Here is a 22,920-nt window from a genome sequence, read left to right as displayed (position 1 = left end):
TGCTCTACCCAGCCCCAGCTGCAAACCCATGCACCACCTTCAATTGTAACTTTCTATGATGGTACGTTGTTAATATTTCGCGTAAAATCTTCTTTTGGCACTTGTGTTTGAACTTTGCATCCCTTCCTGTTTGAGCAACACTTATGTTTCCTTTCATTTCCGGCTAAATACGAATTTGAGTTCATGCCATCAGTGTTGGTGGTGGCTACAGCATCCCAGAAACTTTATGTTGCCCCAAATTTCTGAAATTTGCCATCCCCCCCTGCCTCGAGCACACCACATGCAATTTGTTAAAGGTGTTTTGAGTTTTTGTTAGATTTTTTTTCTCTCCCAAGAGATCCGTACTGCGCTTGATGCCTTTTGTATTCTGGCTTGCCCTATATTTCATTGTAGATTTGCACTTTTCGCCTTGCCTTGTATCCTGTTTCCCTCGCGCGAGTACTTTGTTTCCTATTCGCATAGTTTTTCTGTTTTTTTGATTTTTGTTGCATTGGCTTTTTTTTTTTTTTTTTGGCTACAATTTGCTCTGCGAGTTAGCCTCACCTCAACGATTTGTTTTAGTTTCCTTTGTGAACAGTTATGATGTAAAGAAGTCTTTGCATAAGAAAAAATACAAAATTTGCCAAATTGTTAAAAAAAAAACAATGAAATGAAACAAAAATTGTTTGCATAAATTGTAGTATGCCGAAAAAAAAAAGAAGAATTTAAAGTAAGCAACTCGAGTATATGCAGAAAAGTCCATGAATATCGTTAAGTTGATATTTTAATGTGCTAGAAGTTCAATATTTGACTTGGAATTTATCTTCTTAGCCAAATGCGTTTGAACAAAGTCTATGATTGCTTAGACTTGATTTCAGAAGGGTGATAGTTGAAGAAAAAAAAAATATGTTTAACAAAAGTTCCTTAGTGCGTATGATTGACTTAAGATCAAACACGTAAACGAAACACGTATACGCAGTGGTGGAATGAATATTAATAACACTTATACGCCACATTGAGCAAAAATTGTAATAATGAGTTCAGAAAGGGTTACTCTGACGTATATGACTTACGTTTTCGATGGTTAATGCATACGTAAACAAGTCGTAAGCCTAGCAAAAACAAGTGCTAAGTTCGGCCGGGCAGAATTTTGGAAACCCACCACCATGGATTCTGCTGAAATATGGGAGCTATATCTGGTTATAGACCAAATTAGGCCGTACTTAGCGCAATCGTTGCAAGTCATAACAGAACACTATATCGTGGCTTGTAAGGGGTCAAGAAGTCAAATCGGGGATGGGTTTATTTGGGAGCTTTATCATATTCCTAACCGATTTAGGCCGTAGTCGACACTGCTGTTGGGAGTCATAAGAGAACACTATGTGCAAAATTTCAGTCAAATCGGATAAAAGTAAAGGCTCCCAGGGCCTCAAGAAGTCAAATCGGAGCTATATCATGTTCTTAACCGATTTAGGCCGTGCTCGACACAGTTATTGGGAGTCATAAGAGAACACTATGTGCAAAATTTCAGTCAAATCGGATGAAAATTAAGGCTCCCAGGGGCTCAAGAAGTCAAATCGGGAGATCGATTTATATGGGAGCTATATCAGGTTATTGACCGATTTAAACCGTACTTAGCACAATTGTAGGAAGTCAAAACAGAACACTATGTGCGAAATTTCAAACAAATCGGACAAAATTTGCGGCTTCCAGGGCCTCAGGAAGTCAAACCTGGAGATCGGTATATATGGAAGCTATATCAGGATATATACCGATTTGGAGCGTACTTGGCATAGTAATTGGAAGTTATAACAAAATACTACATGCAAAATTTCAGCCAAATCGGATGGAAATTAAGGCTTCCAGGCGCTCAAGAAGTCAAATCGTGAGATCGATTTATATGGGAGCTATATTAGGTTATAGACCGATTTGGACCGTACTCGACACAATTATTGGGAGTCATAACAGAACACTATGTACAAAATTTCAGCTAAATCGGAGAAAAATTGCGCTTTTCAGGGGCTCAAGAAGTCAACACGGTAGATCGGTTATATATGTGAGCTAGTTGTCCTTTGCGTCCCGTTATGATACCAATAGCTATACTGACCTCCTTCTTACTTCCTTTCAGTAATAGCCTCGTCTTCTCTTGCCTTCCCTTCCTCTTCCCTTCCTTCCAGGTTTCCTATCGTCGCCTTGATTATACCGCTATGGTATGAGCTGCGCCTATGCTCAATCCCTTGTCCCATTGCCTTAAGTCTCATAGCCGCAGGGGCTGCCTTACACTTAATCTGTATATCAGTGGGTGGGATATCTAGAATAGTCTCCAGTGCCCTAGTGGGTGTGGTCTTTATCGCTCCACCTATGCCAAGGCAACATGTTCTCTGAACCCGTTGTATGGTCCTTATGGAGTACTTTTTCTCACCTTCCGTGATCGCTCTAATTTCCGCCTTTAGGACCGTATTATGGTCAAGCAGTCTGAAACAGATCTCAGTACCTGGGTTCTTAATGTAGACCCCCTGGCCCACTTTGTTCCTTAGCATTGAACCATCCGTGGTTCAAAGCTAACCAGTATCGCCATCCAGATGGCAATACTGGGGTTCCTTCAATCCAAGACTCAAATGTCGTCTCAGGTATCCCATCGTAAACCTTTTCCCTTCCTCCCTTCCAGGTTTCCTATTGTCGCCTCGATTATACCGCTATGGTTTGAGCTGCTATCTAAATTAGTCTCCAGTGCCCTAGTGGGCGTAGTCCTCATCGCTCCGTTGTATGGTCCTTACGTTGCACTTTTTTCCCATGGCAGTCCACCAAACTACTGGAGCGTAAGTAAATATTGGTCTATTCACGCTCCTGTAGAGTCGGTAGACTATCCTCGGAACCAGGTCCCATTTCGAGCCTACGGCTCATTTACATAGTGCCCAACATCTGTGAGCCTTCTCAGTGCGCATCTGAATGTGACACTTGCAATTATGTTCCCTTTCCGAGATCACAACTAAGTATTTGACCTTGTCAGATATCGAAATCGTTTTATTAAGGAAACGTGGTGCTTCAAATTGGCCCACCATCGTCTTACTGGAGAACAGACATATTTCAGTATTCTCTGGGTTAACATTGAGACCTCTTGTCCGTATAGACAAGAGCTCTAACATAGCCACACAAAAAATAGTCTAAAGGCGTTAAATCGCACGATCTGGGCAGGCCAATTGACTGGTCCCGAAGGTGAAATAAAATGTTCACCGAACTCGCCTCTCAATAAGTCTATTTTTACGCGTGCTATGTGCCATGTGGCACCGTCTTGTTGAAACCACATGTCATGCAAGTCAAGCTCTTGCATTTTGGGCAAAAAAAAAGTTGGATATCATCTCACAGTAGCGTTGCAGTTACGTTACGATACGCATCATTTTTGAAGAACTACGGTCCAATGATGCCACCAGCCCATAAACCGCACCAAACTGTGACTTTTTTCTGTATGCTTTGGTAGCTCTTGCAATGATTCTGGCTGATCTTCACTCTAGAATCGATAATTCTGCTTATTTACGTACCCATTGAGCCAAAAATCGGCTTCGTTGCTGAACACAATTTTTTGAAAAAAAAGTGATACATTGGCCAACTTTCCAAGAGCCTTTTCACCAGAAATTTTGCGTTGCGGTTGGCCGTTCGGCTTCAATTCTTGCACCACTTGTATTTTGAAATGCTTCACACCTTAATTCTTCCGCAAAATATTTCACGTTGGTGAGTAGCAAAAGCTGCGATATTTTCTTCAATTCGCACTCTACGTTGGTGTTGGTGGTTTAATGTCCAGCAATGTAATCTTGGTGCGAAATTTAGTTTTAGTAGCCCAAATAGCCGTTCAGTGGATCGATTAAACTGACCATAAAATGGAAAAAGCGCGCAATGAACTTTCTTCACAGTTGTTCGTTTGTATGACGATTAATGGTTGAATTATAGACCAAACTGAAGATGTTTGTCAGTGAAACAAAACACAAAACGTGTGTGAGTTGTTTAAACCAGTGTTGCCAGAAAGACAATAGCTAAAAAAATCACCCTTTTTTATCACCGGAAGAATTTTAAGTTGATTTCCAATAGAAGATCTGCTGCATGCTGTATATGATAAGACTTAGGATAAGTCTTTTCGGCAATCCTTTAGGTCTGAGTGACTTTTATTGGGTTGCCCAAAAAGTAATTGCGGATTTTTTAAAAGAAAGTAAATGCATTTTTAATAAAACTTAGAATGATCTTTAATCAAATATACTTTTTTTCTAAAGCAAGCTAAAAGTAACAGATGATAACTGACAGAAGAAAGAATGCAATTACAGAGTCACAAGCTGTGAAAAAAATTGTCAACGCCGACTATATGAAAAATCCGCAATTACTTTTTGGGCATCCCAATACTATTTTTTCTCTTTGATGAATGACAGTTTTTGCTGGAGAAAATCCTAGGTTATATGAAAATCGTTAGTATTATGCGGAAGTGTACATTGTCGTCAAGTTATTATCCGGAAGACTTCTTCCGAAACTTCTGCGAGTCTTACACTGCTACCCTTCATCATACATTCTTTTTATGGACTACGTCGCTACAATGCAAGCATTATTATGAAACTATGTACATAGATGCGTATACGTATTAAATGTATATATAACGTATACGCAGTGCTGGCTATACAATTAATAACACTTATACGTCACATGGGCTAAATTTTAAAATAAATGGGTTTTTTTACAGCCAATTGTAAAGCCAATGTTGATAGATTAATGAAATGATTTTTTTTTTTTCGAAAAACCAATTTAAAAAATTTTAAACATTTTTAACAATATTTTTTCCTTATATTCCTGTTGCCTTTTTTAATCCCCTTGAATTTTTTTTTCTCTTTTATCGGCCTTATCCCTCTGGAAATGTAAATGTGATTCTGTTTTAGAACACAAACCAAAAAAAATTTGTTTGCCTCAATATACTTGCAATTTGGAGGCATCTTGGGAATGAGTTGTCCAAAATACAAGCATTGAATCCCTGGTCTATGTGTTTTTTTGTTTTTTCTTCTTATTTTTTCTCATTTTGAGTTATGCTTAGGACATTGGTAACCACCATGGCGCAAATGTTGGCTTGTTTGCTTTACTCATACTTTGCGTCTCTTGCTTTGCCACCATTCAATAGAGTTCCATAATTTTGCCTAGGGAAAAGTAAATGAAAGTAGAGCAAACGAATGGTAAAACAAAAAACAAAACGTAATGGGAACATCCAACACCAGCATAGTACTAGGACTTGGTGGTTTCATAATTCAAATGGCAACAGCAGCAGGAGTGAAAAAGAAACAACGCCAATTCATTCATTCATTCAACATTCCCTCGTCATAAGTTCTGATACAACCAAAGGACGAGACCACCAACCAACTATTGGACCAACATTGAGCACACCAACCACTTCTTGCCACCATTTCCATTGATAGAAATGGGTGGGAATAATGTGGAAAAAAATGCAACTGAAAATTCAATTTTATATACGTTTTTCTGGAGTTTCGTTATATAGTTTTTTTTTTTCTTTAGCCAGTTTTGAGTTTGCTTTGCCGCCACAATCCTCTCGCAAGGGGGAAACCTTTGAGACAACTAATATTATGTAAATTTGGTTTGGGGAGTTTATGTTTTCTTTTTGTTTCCTGGTTAATGCAGTTATTTGCCGGATTTATTTGAATTTTTTAACATGGGCAATAGCAAAAATGTAAATAATGATGGAGAGTTAGGGTAAGAAAAGAGCACAAAAAGGGGAGGAAAGTTGGATTTGAAATTATGGGTAATTAGAATTTATGGTATGGAAAGTAATGAAAAAATTTACAAATTTTTTTACTTTTTAATAAAAAATTTTGGAAAAACAATTTATATAATACTAGCCGAACCGGATCCGCTCCGCTGCACCTTCTTTAACTTTCTAATATCTTTTTAGGGTGGGCATACTTCACCCTGAATGTGCATATCAAATTCGTGCCACAATAGCCCATGTCCGCCTATGACGCTGAACGCCTGCGTTCGAATACTGGCGAGAACAAAAAAATAAATGGGCAAAACTTAAAGCGGTGATTATCCCTTCTTGGATAGCCAACGTAGCGCAGAGGTTAGCATGTCCGCCTATGACACTGAATGCCTGGGTTCGAATCCTGGCGAGACCATTAGAAAAAAATTTTCAGCGGTGGTTTTCCCCTCCTAATGCTGGTAACATTTGTGAGGTACTATGCCATGTAAAACTTCTCTCCAAAGAGGTGTCGCACTGCGGCACGCCGTTCGGACTTGGCTCTAAAAGGGAGGCCCCTTATCATTGAGCTTAAACTTGAATCGGACTGCACTCATTGATATATGAGAAGTTTGCCCCTGTTCCTTAGTGGAATGTTCATGGGCAAAATTTGCATTTTTGATTATCCATTCTTAATTCTGGCGACATTTGCGAGGTACTATGCCATTCATGGTCATATAAAAAATTCTTCCCAAAGAGGTGTCGCACTTCGGACTTGGCTATAAAAAAAGGTCCCTTATCATAGAGTTCAAACTTGAATCGGAAAACACTCATTGATGTGTGAGAAGTTTTCCCCTGCTCGGTTCCCGGGCAAATTTTTTCCCTACTCCCAAATGTATTTCTTTTGAGTCCTATATTACCGTATTGATAAATATTTCCGGTTTAGGGGGTATTTCGGGGTGGGTTGGCAACCCTGGCACTTAAAGTAAATATCTTTGCTTAACTTTCAAATACATTTTATGCGAGCCCCTTATTGGCATGATCTGTAACATAGCTCTGTGGTGGGGTGGACCCCATGGTCTTTGTCCTGAAATTGAGTATCAATTTCCCGAAAATCAATCAATTTCCTCCCTAAATGGCTTTCATATAATAGGGAGGTATTTAGGGATGGGCGACTCCCCAATCACATGGCTTTGGATATCAAATTCGTTTTTTTCTCTCAACCACCTTTCGTTTGAGCTCTAAACTGTCGTGATTGCTCTATATATGCATTTGAAGGGTTTTGGGCGGCCTCCGACCCCAACAATGGAAACCATGTTTTGAGGACTGTAAGAGTGCCAAACAATTTCGAACGAATCCCACTACCAATCTCCGAGATCTGGGGTTTTTGAAAATTAGAATAAACAGAAGTGCTGTTTAGGGGAGGGGTGGCGCCTCAGACATTTCATCTCAAATATGGATATCAAATTCGTGCTCCACTATCAAATACCTTTAATTTGAGCCCCATATTGCCATGGTTGGTAAATATGAACCGTTTGGAGGTTGTTTTGGGGCTAGGGATGGGGCGGCCACCGGCACTTTGCCCTGAAAATAGATAGCAAATTCGTTCTTTACTCCTAAATACCATTGATTTGAGCTCCATATTGCCATAGTCGGAAATAAAGTTCAGTTTAGAGGGTGCTTTAGGGCGTACCCTACCAATTGGCTCCAAAATTGGATATCAAATTCGTTTTCTACTCTCAAACACCTTTCATTTGAGTCCCATATTGCCATAATAGGTCAATTAACCTATTTCAGGTTTTTTTAGGAGGAAAAGCGCCACCTACACTAGATCGCAAATTTGAATGTCATATTTGTAACCTACTTCCAAATATCTTTCATTTGAATCCCATACAGCCATTGTCGACAAATATGCTCATTTGGGGATATTTGCGGATGGGGCGACCTCTCATTACTTGAACCTAATTTTTTATGCCATTTTTGTTATCTACTGCCATAGACTTTTCATTTGAGTCCCATATGGATAGGAACGTTGAATATATCTGTTAAGAGGAGTTTTGGGGTTGCGGCGTCCCGCTGGGTACTTGGACCCTAAATTTAATACGATATTCGTTTTCTAGTCTCCAATACCTTTCATTTGATACCCATATTGTGCCTATCGGTCCACTTTGGCGGCGTTTTTGGGGTAAAGGGCGAGTCCGCCCCCATACGCTGGGTACTTGGACCCAAATTTTAATACGATATTCGTTTTCTTGTCTCTAATAGCTTTCATTTGATACCCATATTGTGTCTATCGTTTTACTTTTGGTTTTGGGCGGCGTTTTTTGGGGTAAAGGGGAGGGTCCGCCCTCATCCTATAACTACAAATTATATATATACAATATATAGCCTATGTTTCCTTCCAGACCAACCTACACAATCTATGAAAATTTTAAGAAAATCGGTTCAGCCGTTTTTGATTCTACGCAACAAATAAACAAACCGAGTCCCATATAGTCATGGTGGGTCATATGCCCCTTTGGGGCGTTTTTGGGGGATAGGATGACCCCCTATACTTCGATCTGATTTTGTATGCCATATTAGTAATCTACTCCCGAATACCTTTCATTTAAGCCCCATATTGACATGAACGTCCAAAATGTCTGTTTGGGGGAGTTTTGGGGTTGGGGCGGCCTGACGGGTATTTATACTCAAATTTTAATACCATATTCGTATACTACTCTCCACCACCTTTCATTTGATACCCATAATGTCACGATTGGTTCACTATTAATTTTGGGTGGTGCTTTAGGCATAAGGGGGAGGGTCCGCTCCCCTTCCGATATCAAATAAGTAAAAAGGTAAAAAAGTTCGGCCGGGCCGAATCTTATATACCCTAAACCATGCATTAAATTTGTCAAGTTCTTTTCCTGGTATCTCTGTTGTGCTGTTTCAGGCTATAGACCGATTCAGACCATATTTGACACGTATGTTGGAGGTCATGAGAGGATCCATTGTAGAAAATTTCAGCCAAATCTGATAATAATTGCGCCCTCTAGAGGCTCAAGAAGTCAAGATACCAGATCGGTTTATTTGACAGCTATATCAAGTTATGAACCGATTTGAACCATACTTCGTACAGTTGTTGGAAGTCAGTACAAAACATGTCACGCCAAATTTCATCCAAATCGGATAGGAATTGCGCCCTATAGAGGCTGAAGAAGTAAAATAGGAAGATCGGTTTATATGGGAGCTGTATCGGGCTATAGACCGTTTTGGAGCGCATTTGACACGTACGTTGGAGGTTATCGGGGAAAACCGTTGTACAAAATTTCAACCAAATCGGATAATAATTGTGCCCTCTAGAGGCTCAAGAAGTCAAGATTCCAGATCGGTTTATTGGACAGCTATATCAGGTTATTGACCGATTTGAACCATACTTAGTACAGTTGTTACAACTCATACCGCAACATGACAAATTTCGGCCAAATCGGATAAAAATTGCGCCTTCTAGAGGCTCAAGAAGTCAAGACCCCAGATCGGTTTATATAAAAGTTAGCGTGCTTTCAACAGACGGTCGGACGGACATGGCTAGATCGACATAAAATATCGTGTCGATCAAGAATATATAAACTTTATGCGGTCTTAGACGATTATTTCGAAGAGTTACAAACAGAATGACGAAATTAGCATACCCCCGTCCTATGGTGGTGGGTCGATCTTCTGTGAAAATTTCAAGGTAATCGGTTTAGCCGTTTTTGAGTCTATACGGAACAAACTAACAAACCGACAAACAAATACAAATTGACCACCACTGTGATACAGGGCATTATAAGTTTGTGCACAAATATACAACACAAAGAAGAAGAAGAGCTAGACCCATTGATAAGTACGCCGATTGACTCAGAATCAGATTCAGATTCGATTTAGCCATGTCCGTCTGTGAGTCCTTGTATTCTTGTAATGAATGTACAGGTTGTATTTGTTGTCCAATCGTTGCGAAATTTTGCAAATGCCACTTTTTTGGCTCAAGGACGAACGCTATTGATTTTGGTAAAAATCGATTCAGATTGGATATAGCTCCCATATATATGTATCGCCCGATTTTCACTTAAATGGCTGTAGTTACTACAACTTTTAACCGATCTGTGCAAAATCTGGCATGGATTGTTCTGTTCCCGATTTTAACATATCTGCGAAATTCGTTAAAATCGGTTCAGATTTGGATATAGCTCCCATATATATGTGTCGCCCGATTTCCACTTAAATAGCCCTAGTCACTACAATTTTCAACCGATCTGTGCAAAATTTAGCATGAATTGTTTTGTTACTGATCACGACATATCTGCAAGATTTTATAAAAATCGGTTCAGATTTAGATATATCTCCCATATTTATGTATCGCCCGATTTGCACTTAAATTGCCGTAGTTACTACAATTTTCTACCGCTCTGTGCAAAATTTGGCACGGATTGGTTTGTTTTTGTTTCTAACATATCTGCAAGATTTCATAAAAATCGGTTCCGATTTAGATATAGCTCCCATATATATGTATAGCCCGATTTGCACTTAAAGGCCGTAGTTACTACAATTTTCAATCGCTCTGTGCAAAATTTGGCACGGATTGTTTTGTTCCCGATTTTAACATATCTGCAAGATTTCATCCAAATCGGTTCAAATTTAGATATAGCTCCCATATATATGTATCGTCCGATTTCCACTTAAATTGCCGTAGTTACTACAATTTTCAACCGTTCTGCACTAAATTTGGCACGGATTGTTTTGTTACTGATCTTAGCATATCTGCAAGATTTCATCAAAATCGGTTCAGATTTAGATATAGCTCCCATATATATATTCCGCCCGACTTGCACTTAAATGGCCCTAGTAACTTCTATTTTCAACCGTTCTGCACAAAATTTGGCACGGATTGTTTTGTTATTGATCTTAACATATCTGCAAATATTCATCAAAATCGGTTCAGATTAAGATATAGCTCCCACATATATATACCGACCGATTTCCCCTTAAATGGCCGTAGTAACTACAATTTGCAAGCGATTTGTGCAAAATTTAGCACGGATTGTTTTGTTAATGATCTTAACATATCTGCAAGATTTCATCAAAATCGGTTCAGATTTGGATGTAGCTCCCATATATATATATCGCCCGATTTACACTTAAATGACCGTAGTAACTTCAATTTTCAACTGATCTCCCAAACTGATCCAAAATTTGGCACTGGTTGTTTTGTTACTGATCTTAACATATCTGCACAATTTCATCAAAATCAGTCCAAATTTAGATATAGTTTCCATATATATCTTTCATCCGATATGGCCTATTAAGGCTGTAGATGGCGCAATTTCGGACCGATGTTCCCAAAATTTAGTATGAGATGTTTTATTTGACGCCCCAATTTGTGTGCAAATTTTTATCAAAATCGGTTCAGTTTAAGATATAGCTCCCATATATATCTTTCATCCGATATGGCCTATTAAGGCTGTAGAGGGCACAATTTCGGCCCGATCTTCACAAAATTTTGCATGTGGTGCTGTACTTGACGCCCCAATCCGTAGGCAAAACTTCATCGAAATCGGTTCAGAGTTAGATATAGCTTCCATATATAACTTTCATCCGATTTTGCCTTTCAAGGCTGTAGTAGGCACAATATTCCTATTTAATAGGAATACAAAATTTTAGAGTCTCTCTCTAGACATTGATTCTATGTATTAAAGATGCGTCCGCCTATGACGCTGAACGCCTGGCTTCGATTCCTGGCGAGACCATCAAAAAAAATTTTCAGCGGTGGTTTTCCCCTCCTAATGCTGTAAACATTTAAGAGGTATTATGCCATGTAAAAACTTCTCTCTAAAGAGGAGTCGTACTGGGGCTCACCATTCGCCCACGGCTACAAAAAGGAGGCTCCTTATCATTGAGCCTAAACTTGAATCGGACTGCACTCATTGATATGTGAGGGGCTTGTTCCTGTTCCTTAGTGGAATGTTCATGAGCAAAATTTGCCATTTTTTACACTCGTTGCTGTAGGGTATTATATAGTCGTCTACGCCAGACTTTTGCCTTTCATTGCCATTTTAAACTTGTTTCCCTTTCATAATCCTTCACAAATGTTCCATCTCTTACCACTAGAGACCAACTGCCCAAAGACAATGACATCATTTATAGTATAAACTGCTGGCAAATAAATTCTATTTTGGTTTAATTACAATTTTCCTCCTATATATTCCAGTGACAGTTTTATGATTCTTTTTGTGGTAGATGCTGAGGGCATGACATGTATATGTGCTTTTTTTTATTTTGTTTCTCTTGTCACATCCTTCATTGGTCTTGATGCCATGATGCATTAAGGACACCAAGTATAAAAGTATAATGGGCAAGTGTTTGTTGGCCATGGTTGACAGTGTCACAAGGACATAGTCGAAGAACAGGATGTTAATGATATTGCAGAATATTTATATCTTTTTTTTTTGTTTTTGTTTTTTACATGGAACTGGGTGTCATTGGCTTGTCTGTTACGAAAACTGACAGACATAAATATTGTAATTTTTGTTTGATGTAAACCAAAATGGTAGGTTTAGAAAAAAATGAATGGATGGAACATTGTTCTAACACTTGGCTAACAGTGGTGCAGACTGAGGTATAAAAGCTTGAAATATGAGACATAATGTGCTTAAACAATGGTTGACCATAGAGAAAGCTTCCATAATCTCACAAAGGTTAAAAGCAAGCACCCACGATATCCCCATACATCAACTGTTGAGTTAGATCTCTGAAGATAACTGCCCATGAACCTTCCACAAAGAGACAGGGGAAAACTTCTCACATATCAATGGGAGCTGTCCGACTCAAATTTGAGCTCAATGCAATTTGCAAATTTTGCCCATGAACATTCCACTAAGGAACAGGGGCAAACTTCTCTCATATCAATGAGTGCAGTCCGATTCAAGTTTATGCTCAATGATAAGGGGCCTCCTTTTTATAGCCGAGTCCGAATGGCGTGCTCAGTGCGACACCTCTTGGGAGAGAAGTTTTACATGGCATAGTACCTCACAAATGTTGCCAGCATTAGGAGGGGAAAACCACCGTTGAAAATTTTTTCTGATGGTCTCGCCAGGATTTGAACCCAGGCGTTCAGCGTCATAGATTTAAGCTCTTCATAATCTGAAGTCTATGACTATGGCCCTATGACTAGAAACTGATGAAATCAAAATATGAAAGGGTCTGTGGAGGCTCCTTGATTTAATGCATGGACCTTGTCCGTCATAATAGACGCTATTATAGAGGGTATTCAAAAAGTAGTAGCCAACAACCGAGGGTGCCTCTAGACCATGTCTATGGTTCTATGACTTGAAACTTGGATGAAAGCAAAAATGACAAGAGGACTGTGGAGACTCTTCGATTTAATGGATGGACCTTGTGTCCCTCATAAGAGGTGCTATTATAGAGGGCATTCAAAAAGTTGTAGCCAGCGAGTGTGGTCGTCCTATTTACATGTTTCTACTGTTAGTCAATTTTATCATGTCCCCACTGTGTCCGCCACTCGTTACAATATGCATAATTTACTTTGCAATTGGGGCTAAAGGAAATGGTGGTTAGTTGCTTGGGCAAGGGCTTTAATATTTGGTATCCTGTTGCTTGTTTTTTTGTAGTCCATTGGTTGGCTCTCTTCTTATGCTGAAGTCTGGTCTGGGAATTTCCCAAAAACTCTTTATATATTTATAATATCATTGTTGTTGTTGTTGTTGCTGTTGCTGCTTTTTGAAAAATTTTATTTACTTATTATGGTTGTTGTCTTTCTTTTCTTCCCTTTCTGCTTTATATAGGCCATGCTGCTGGTTGTGGCATAACAGATGAAGTATCCCAATGGATGGAGAATATACAAAATTCAGCCGTTGAAGAACTACCGGAGCCCATGTCAAAGGATATTAAAATCCCCAAGAAGCGTACACCACCAGCGGAAGATAAAATCATTGGGCAAGAGGATAAAGTTGACGCTGATGATGATGGTGATGATGATGAAGAGGTTGGCGCACATAATGAGGCCGCCTCAGTCTTGTTCTTACGCTCTGCTCTGAACTCCAGCAAACGTCACCACAGCAGCAGTGGCAGTGGCAGTGGCAGTAAACAACATAAAACCACATCCTCAGCTGCTTCGGGGACACAACCAACGAAAAAATATGCCAACAACCACCGCAACAGCCACCATAACAGCAATGGCGGCGGTAGTGGTGGCAGTAGTGGAGGCGCTGGCGGTGCTACCGATGATTTCAAATATCCTTATGAGAAATACACAAAGGAGGCAAATCTACGCTTCGAAGAGGAGGATGTTACCAGCCATGCGGCCGGCGGCATTACCGGCTATTTTTATGATCCACAGACAGGACAACGTTTCCAGCCCAACAACAATGGCGATGGCGGTGATGATGATTGGCACAAACGTGTTCATGAGCGTGTGCGACGTGCATCCGGTGCATCGGGCACATCCGCTCGTCGTGAGGATAATAAGAATACCTGTTCGTTATATATACAAACGGATCCATTGATTTGGCGACATATACGTGAAGGAATTGCTGATGTAAGTATTGTCAGTGTTAATAAATTAGAGAATTTAATGATTATATGCATGTTAAAGACGCACGTATTGATATTTTGGGAAATGAGAAGGGAAATATGAATAGAAAACTTTGATTGTACTTCAAAAAGAATGAATAACAAGTAAAACCATGCACCCTCCACCATGGAATAGCGCAGAATTAATGGCAAATATCAGCTAAACCAGTTTGGAAAGGCAAAAGTCAGGCGGTGCCGACTATATAATACCCTACACCTACCCTACAATTATAAATTCGAGCAATATAAAAAAGTACATGTATATGAGGGCTATATCAAAAGCTGAACCGACGTTCAAACAGATAAGTGCAAATCCGGCGATAAATATATATGGGTGCTACATTCAAATGTAAGCCGATTGTGATGAAATCTCGCAGATATGTTAAGATCAGTAACAAAACAATCCGTGCCAAATTTTGTGTAGATCGGTTGAAAATTGTAGCAACTACGGCCATTTAAGTGGAAATCGGGCGATACATATGTATGGGAGCTATATCCTAATCTGAACCGATTTTGATGAAATCTTGCTAATATGTTATGATCAGTAACAGAACATTCCGTGCCAAATTTTGTGCAGATCGGTCGAAAATTGTAGATTCTACAGCCATTGAAGTGCAAATCGAGCGATACATACATATGGGAGCTATATCTAAGTCTGAACCGATTTTGATGAAATCTCGCAGATATATTAAGATCAGTAACAAAACATTCCGTGCCGCATTTGGTGCAGATCGGTTGAAAATTGTAGCTTCTACGGCCATTTAAGTGCAAATCGGGCTATACATATAAATGGGAGCTATATCCAAATCTGAACCGATTTTGATGAAATCTTGCATATATGTTAGGATCAGTAACAGAACATTCCGTGCCAAATTTTGTGCATATCGGTCGAAAATTGTAGCTTCTACGGCCATTTAAGTGGAAATCGGGCGATACATAAATGTGGGAGCTATATCCAAATCTGGACCGATTTTGATGAAATCTTGCAGACATGTTATGATGAGTAACAGAACATTCCGTGCCAAATTTTGTGCAGATCGGTTGAAAATTGTGGCTTCTGCGGCCATTTAAGTGCAAATCGGGCGATACATATATATGGGAGCTCTATATAAATCTGAACCGATTTTGATGATATCTTGCAAATATGTTACGATCAGTAACAGAAAATTCCGTGCCAAATTTTGTGCAGATCGGTTGAAAATTGTAGATTCTACGGCCATTTAAGTGCAAATCGGGCGATACATATATATGGGAGCTATATCTCAATCTGAATCGATTTTGATGAAATCTTGCAGATATGTTATGATGAGTAACAGAACTTTCCTTGCTAAATTTTGCACAGATCGGTTGCAAATTGTAGTTTCTACGGCCATTTAAGTGGAAATCGGTCGATACATATATATGGGAGCTATATCCAAATCTGAACCGATTTGGATGAAATCTTGCATATATGTTAGGATCAGTAATAAAACAGTCCGTGTCAAATTTTGTGCAGATCGGTCGAAAATTGTAGATTCTACGGCCATTTAAGTGGAAATCGGGCGATACATATATATGGGAGCTATATCCAAATCTGAACCTATTTTGATGAAATCTTGCAGATATGTCATGATAAGCAACAGAACATTCCGTGCCAAATTTTGTGCTGATCGGTTGAAGATTGTAGTTTCTACGGCCATTTAAGTGGAAATCGGGCGATACATAAATGTGGGAGCTATATCCGAATCTGAACCGATTTTGATGATATCTTGCATATATGTTAGGATTAGTAATAAAACAGTCCGTGTCAAATTTTGTGCAGATTGGTTGAAAATTGTAGCAACTACGGCAATTTAAGTGGAAATCGGGCGATACATATATATGGGAGCTATATCCAAATCTGAACCTATTTTGATGAAATCTTGCAGATATGTCATGATAAGCAACAGAACATTCCGTGCCAAATTTTGTGCTGATCGGTTGAAGATTGTAGTTTCTACGGCGATTTAAGTGGAAATCGGGCGATACATAAATGTGGGAGCTATATCCGAATCTGAACCGATTTTGATGATATCTTCCATATATGTTAGGATTAGTAATAAAACAGTCCGTGTCAAATTTTGTGCAGATTGGTTGAAAATTGTAGCAACTACGGCCATTTAAGTGGAAATCGGGCGATACATATATATGGGAGCTATATCCAAATCTGAACCGATTTTGATGAAATCTTGCATATATGTTAGGATCAGTAATAAAACAGTCCGTGTCAAATTTTGTGCAGATCGGTCGAAAATTTTAGATTCTACGGCCATTTAAGTGCAAATCGGGCGATACATATATATGGGAGCTATATCCAAATCTGAACCTATTTTGATGAAATCTTGCAGATATGTCATGATAAGCAACAGAACATTCCGTGCCAAATTTTGTGCTGATCGGTTAAAAATTTTAGCTACTACGGCCATTTAAGTGGAAATCGTGCGATACATATATATGGGAGCTATATCCAAATCTGAACCGATTTTGATGAAATCTTGCAGATATGTCATGATAAGTAACAGAACATTCCGTGCCAAATTTTGTGTAGATCGGTTGAAAATTGTAGCTTCTACGGCCATTTAAGTGGAAATCGGGCGATGCATAAATGTGGGAGCTATATCCAAATCTGAACCGATTTTGATGAAATTTTGGGTTTTGGGGGTTAGGAAGACGCCTCAGACACCAAGGAAAAAAATTTTATGTCAGATTTGCACTCTTCTTTTAAATACCTTTCATTTGATGCCCATATTGCCCAAAGCTGTAAAAGTGTCCTGTTGGGTGGTGTTTTGGGGAATGAGGGACCCTCCCGACACTTAGGTTGACATTTGTATGCCAAGTTCGTACTCTACTCTTAAATACTTTTCATTTGATACCCATATTGCTCCAAAGGGTAAACATGTCCGTTCGGGTGGGTTTTGGGATGGGGCGTCCCCCCAGATTGTTTGACCCCAAAATTGTGTACCAATTTAGTGTTTTGGCAGTAAGGGGAAGGGTCCGCCCGCTTGATTAAGCATCTTCGTAAATGATTCTAAAGGCCCGGGTTCGAATTTTGGTATGTATATATATCAGAAAAATTTTACCAACTCAAGAACCTGCGTATAGAGGAAATACGAGTCAGTGTTTCAGCTCAATATCTCAATTTTTAACGACTATTGCGTGATTACAACTGACGAACAGATGGACAGACGGTATCCTATGCTGGTTAGCATACAAATTACAGTGGTGGTTATTCCCTTACCGCTGTAATTTGTATGCTAACCAGCATAGGATACCGTCTGTCCTTCTGTTCGTCAGCTGTAATTTCGCTACAGTCTTTAAAAATTGAGATATTGAGCTGAAATTTTGCACTGACTTGTATTTCCTCTATTCACAGGTTCTTGAGTTGGTCAAATCGGACTATATTTGGATATAGCTGCCATATGTAGGAACTAAAGCTTGCTACTAAACTGCAAGCTTTAGTTCAGCATTTTATTCCACTTCAGTTCACTCAACTGGCGAGTCTACAATGGCTTGACATAGCTATCCACTGAGGAAATAAGGAAATTAAGACATCTCCTCATTATCAACAAGATTTCTATGTCTTTTCACCCCAACTACCATGTGCCAAAGACTTGCGTATCTTTGCTAATGGTGTTAGGTTTAACTCCTCTTGTCTGCTATTTCTTATGGTACATTGATGCGTATAATGAATGTAAATGCTTCAGTTTTAACACGTATACGCCTCAAACTATTTATAATAATTATGTGCAACCATTAACCCCATAAAAACCCTTTCTTAGTAAATCCACAAAAAAATGTGTGATTATGGTTCCCTTTTTTAGTAAAACCACAAAAAGTGTTTGCCAACAGTTTTCACCTGTTTTAATGATTTTATGTCATTTATATAGGGGACTCATAAAGACCAGACCTCCCTACATAAGCCAACCAGTGTGTAGTTTTGTGGCTTAGCATTTCAATTTTAATTGAATCTCTTACATTTATATACAAATAAATAAAACAAAACTTTCACCTGTTTCCATTTGGCTTTCGGTTTTTGTTTTTATGTTTTCTTTTTCTTTCCCTGAGGTAAAATAAAATTTCAATTCCCAAGGGACGCATATAAAATCAACCCCAAACAACTCTTTTTATTTAGGTATGATGGTTGGTGCGGATTTTAGAAATGTAGCTAACGCAAAACACATATTAGGGTGTGTTTTGTTACCTTCCGCCATGGGAGGGTGGTATACTTGTTTCGTTATTTCATTTGTAACACCTCGAAGTATTCGTCTAGGATACCTTAAAGTGTATTCTTGATCGTCGTGTCATCTCTGTCTGTCCTTGTGTTGAAAACCCTCTAATTTTTGCTGGAGTGAAGCTGGGCGCTTAAAATTTTGCACAAGTACTTTCAACACCAGTAGGTCCAAATGCAATTTTTGCCCATGAACATTCCACTAAGGAACAGGGGCAAACTTCTCACATATCAATGAGTGCAGTCCGATTCAAGTTTAAGCTCAATGATAAGGGGCCTCCTTTTTATAGCCGAGTCCGAAGCGCGTGCCGCAGTGCGACACCTCTTTGGAGAGAAGTTTTACATGGCATAGTACCTCACAAAAGTTGCCACCATTAGGAGGGAAAAACCACCGCTGAAAATTTTTTCTGATGGTCTCGCCAGGATTCGAACCCAGGCGTTCGGCGTCATAGGCGAACATGCTAACCTCTGCGCTACACCAGTAGGTCCAGGCACAGCATAACTATGAGCACCCAATAGGCTGGAACTTTGAGCTCCGATCTTTGTGGTGTTCATTGTTATCACGAGAAGCTAAGCTGCGAGCTTCCGGGCACGTCCACAGGTGCAATTGTAGTCGCGGACAATCAAGGGTATGAAACGGAGAGTCTCAGTGGGAGGCCGGGTGGTGCCGACTTTTGCATAAATACTGAGTGCCTTAAATAACAAGGCGAGTTGTTGGCGCATTTAAATAACCAATGTTTAAGCGGTCAATCCTTTGGACCGGAACAAACTTACTCACCTAAAGGAGCTAGATGAGCATCGCCAACTCCACATATAGACATGTGGCTACAACAACACCAATAGGTCCCTTAGGATTGTAAATGGGTCATATCGGTTCATGTTTTGATAAAGCTGCCATTTGAATTCATGATCCTCTAGAGGGCGCAATTTTACTCAATTTTAATACCCATCACCATAGGACGGGGTATACTAATCTAGTCATTCCGTTTGTAACACCTGGAAATATTCATCTAAGACCCCCCGTCTCGACTTTCTGAGTCGATCTAGCCATCTCCATCTGTCGAAATCAAGATGGAGGTCGAACGCGTAAAGTTAGCCGCTTGAAATTTTGAACAGATACTTGATGTCGATGTAGGTTGTTGGGGATTGCAAATGGGCCATATCGATTCAGATTTAGATATAGCTCCCATATAAACCGATCTCCCGAATTAACTTCTTGAGACTTTGGAGGCCTCAATTTTCATTCGATTTGGCTGAAATTTTGCATGTAGGATTTTGTTATGACTTCCAACAACTGTGCCAAGTACGGTCCAAATCGGTTAAGAACCTGATATAGCTCCCATATAAATCGATCCCCCGATTTGATTTTTGAGCACTTGCAAGCCGCAATTTTCAACCAATTTGGCTGAAATTGACCATGTAGTGTTCTGTTATGACTTTCAACAACTGTGCCAAGTACGGTTCAAATCGGTCTATAACTTGATATAGCTCCCATATAAACCGATTTCCCGATTTGACTTCTTGAGTCCTTACAAGTCGCAATTTTTGTCCGATTGGGCTGAAATTGAGCATGTGGTGTTTTGTTATGACTTTCAACAACTGTGCCAAGTTCAGTTCAGATCGGTCTATAACTTGATATAGCTCCCATAGAAACCGATCTCCCGATTTGACTTCTAGAGCCCCTGGAAGCCGCAATTTTTGTCCGATTTGGCTGGAATTTAGCATGTAGGGTTCTGTTATGACTTCCAGCAACTCTGTTAAGTACCGTCCCAATCGGTCTATAACCTGATATAGCTCCCATACAAACTGATCGCCCGATTTGACTTCTTGAGTCCTTACAACCCGCAATTCTTTGTTCGATTTTGTTCAAATTGATCATGTAGTATCCTGTTGGGACTTCCTAGCACTGTGCCAAGTACGGTCCAAATCGGTCAAGAACCTGATACTGCTCCCATATAAACCGATCTCCCGATTTGACTTCTTGAGTCCTTACAAGACACAATTTTTTTCCGATTTGGATGAGACTTTGCATGTAGGGTTCTGTTATGACTTCCAATAACTGTGCCAAGTACGGTATAAATCGGTCTATAACCTGATATAGCTCCCATATAAATCGATCCCCCGATTTGACTTCTTGAGCCCTTACAAGCGGCAATTTTTTGTCCGATTTTGCTTGTTGGGACTTCCTAGCACTGTGCCAAGTACGGTTCAAATCGGTCTATAACCTGATATAGCTCCCATATAAACCGATCTCCCGATTTGACCTTTTGAGCCCCTGTAAGCCGCAATGTTTGTCCGATTTGGCTGAAATTTTGCATGTAGTCTTCTGTTATGACTTCTTACAACTGTGCCAAGTACAGTTAAGATCGGTCTATAACCTGATATAGCTCCCATATAAACCGATTTCCCGATTTGATTCTTGAGTCCAAAATCGGTCAATAACCTGTTATAGTTCCCATGTAAACCCGTCTCTCGATCATGTTTGTTCGGTTCCTAGAAGCTTTAATTTTTTCTGGTTTGGCAGAAGTTTGGTATGTAGAATAAAATTAGGCCCTACAACTAATTTATTTTGTAAAATTTTTTGCCAGAATCCATGGTGGTGGTTTCCCAAGATTCGGCCCGGGGCCGAACTTAGCACGCTTTTACTTGTTTTTGTTTGTTTCTCTTTTTTGCCTGAAATTTTGGAGGTAAAATTTGTCTATAACTTCTAACAGCCATGACATGTACGGTTCATATCGGTCGAACTTCGGATAACCACCACCGATAACTCTAATATAAGTCATAGTTTCAGCGAAATCGGGTTTTGCATCCGTTTTTTATGAGATTAAGACCCTTAATAGGTCTTAAACGGCAGATCGCACTATATACCAGCTATATCTAGATATGGTCCGATCTGAACCATATTTGAGTCGGATGTCGGGCACATGCGATGGTGAAGGGTATATAAGATTCGGCCCGACCGAACTAAACTTACTTTTATTTGTTAGGTTTGTTGTTTTTTTGGGAAGGGTTTTACAATTCTAATGTGGGTAGGAATTCCCTCTTTCCTCCGCTCTAAGCCTTAACATCTATACAGCATCACCTGCTATTCAATTTTATTTCTCATGATTTAAACTCCTGCCACCCTCGGGCATATGACATTTCGAGTGAATGGCTTTACCTCTTTTTGGTTGTTTTTGAGGTTTTTGTAACTTTTTTTTTTGGGTATTTTTTCGGCTTTATTTGTCTGTCTGTTCTCTGTCATAATATCCTGGCACAAGCTCTTTGTTGTCAGTCAATGAATTTGCATTTTTATTAATTAATGTCTGCATATATCTTGTGGTTGTTCATTTTTTATCAACGCTTGTTAGAGTGTGTTTTTGTTATTAACGACCAAAATTTGGGAAAGGGTTAACATGAGTTTGTGCTGAGTTTGAATATGGTGGGGTTTAAGGGCAATAAGCAAATTTGAAAGGCATAAGCCTTACAATTTCAATAGGACATCTACCAAAGGGTCCTACTCGAAGTTGGGTGGGTACCCAAAAGCTGATGTTGATTTGGGACCTGTGAAAAGAGAAGGAGACGAAGAGTGTAAGTGAAATATGGCAACACAGCCTCATGGTTTGTTTTCTGAGAGTCGTTAGAGGGGGTAAAAGAAACCTCTGGGCTCCGCAAGATCCCTTTATGGATTATATGGCCCTTGGGAACATACTAAAAGATAACGAAGCTTGAACAAAATCGAACTCTGAAACCCTCGAGCACGGCTAAGGCTAAGAAACATTTGCCTGGGTTATGGACAAGAGCTTGACTTTAATATCCCCTAATAAAACACAATCCCTAAACATGGTGGTCTGTGGTGGAGAACATGATAAGTAAGGCAAAGATAGTCTACGTGGTGAGTTCGTTTAAACCAAAACAAGTCCTCTGAATCGGAATGCATATTGCCTGCTATGTTCCTGAGCTCAGGACGGTATGCCGTGCGGCTCTTTGAGAAGATATTTAGAAGCTGTATTTTGCTTAATTATGCCGATGGGTTGATGGGGGGGCGCTGGGATTATTCTCGTCCCAAGGTCTATAGGCCAATCAGTCGCTCATTTTTTGTCTTGAAGGTCGTGGAGAGTCTATTGGAGACTCTATAAGGAATCTACTCGACTTTTCATGGGTAAGCAGCTATCGGCAGGCTTGCAGTAAAGATCGTTCAGTTAACAGTGCCCAAGGATGATTTTCGTAACTCCGTGCATGACAAATTTTAATGGTTATTCATCGGCTCAGAGACCACTATTTCGATGAATGCCCCTCCTTCGCAAATTAAAATATGGAATTTGTGTTTTTTGCTAACAAACAAACTGCCGTATAAATCGGTCCATCCATCTCTGATATATCTCGGACA

General features: G+C 39.6%; 1 protein-coding gene across 3 annotated transcripts in view; it reads left to right on the top strand.

Annotated features, from left to right (window-relative positions):
• The window catches only part of LOC106089926 (disintegrin and metalloproteinase domain-containing protein 10), a 535,999-nt gene that overhangs the window by 492,314 nt on the left and 20,765 nt on the right, over positions 1 to 22,920 (top strand). For all 3 annotated transcript variants that reach the window (XM_059364439.1, XM_059364440.1, XM_059364438.1), the window contains exon 6: positions 13,519 to 14,270. In XM_059364439.1, coding sequence (XP_059220422.1) covers positions 13,519 to 14,270 — 752 coding nt within the window. The remainder of the gene's footprint in view (positions 1 to 13,518; positions 14,271 to 22,920) is intronic.

This window comes from Stomoxys calcitrans, chromosome 3 (assembly GCF_963082655.1).
Source record: "Stomoxys calcitrans chromosome 3, idStoCalc2.1, whole genome shotgun sequence".
NCBI classification, from domain to species: Eukaryota; Metazoa; Arthropoda; class Insecta; order Diptera; family Muscidae; genus Stomoxys; species Stomoxys calcitrans.
Note: the sequence above shows the minus strand (reverse complement) of the source record. Positions and strands in the feature narration are given on the sequence as shown.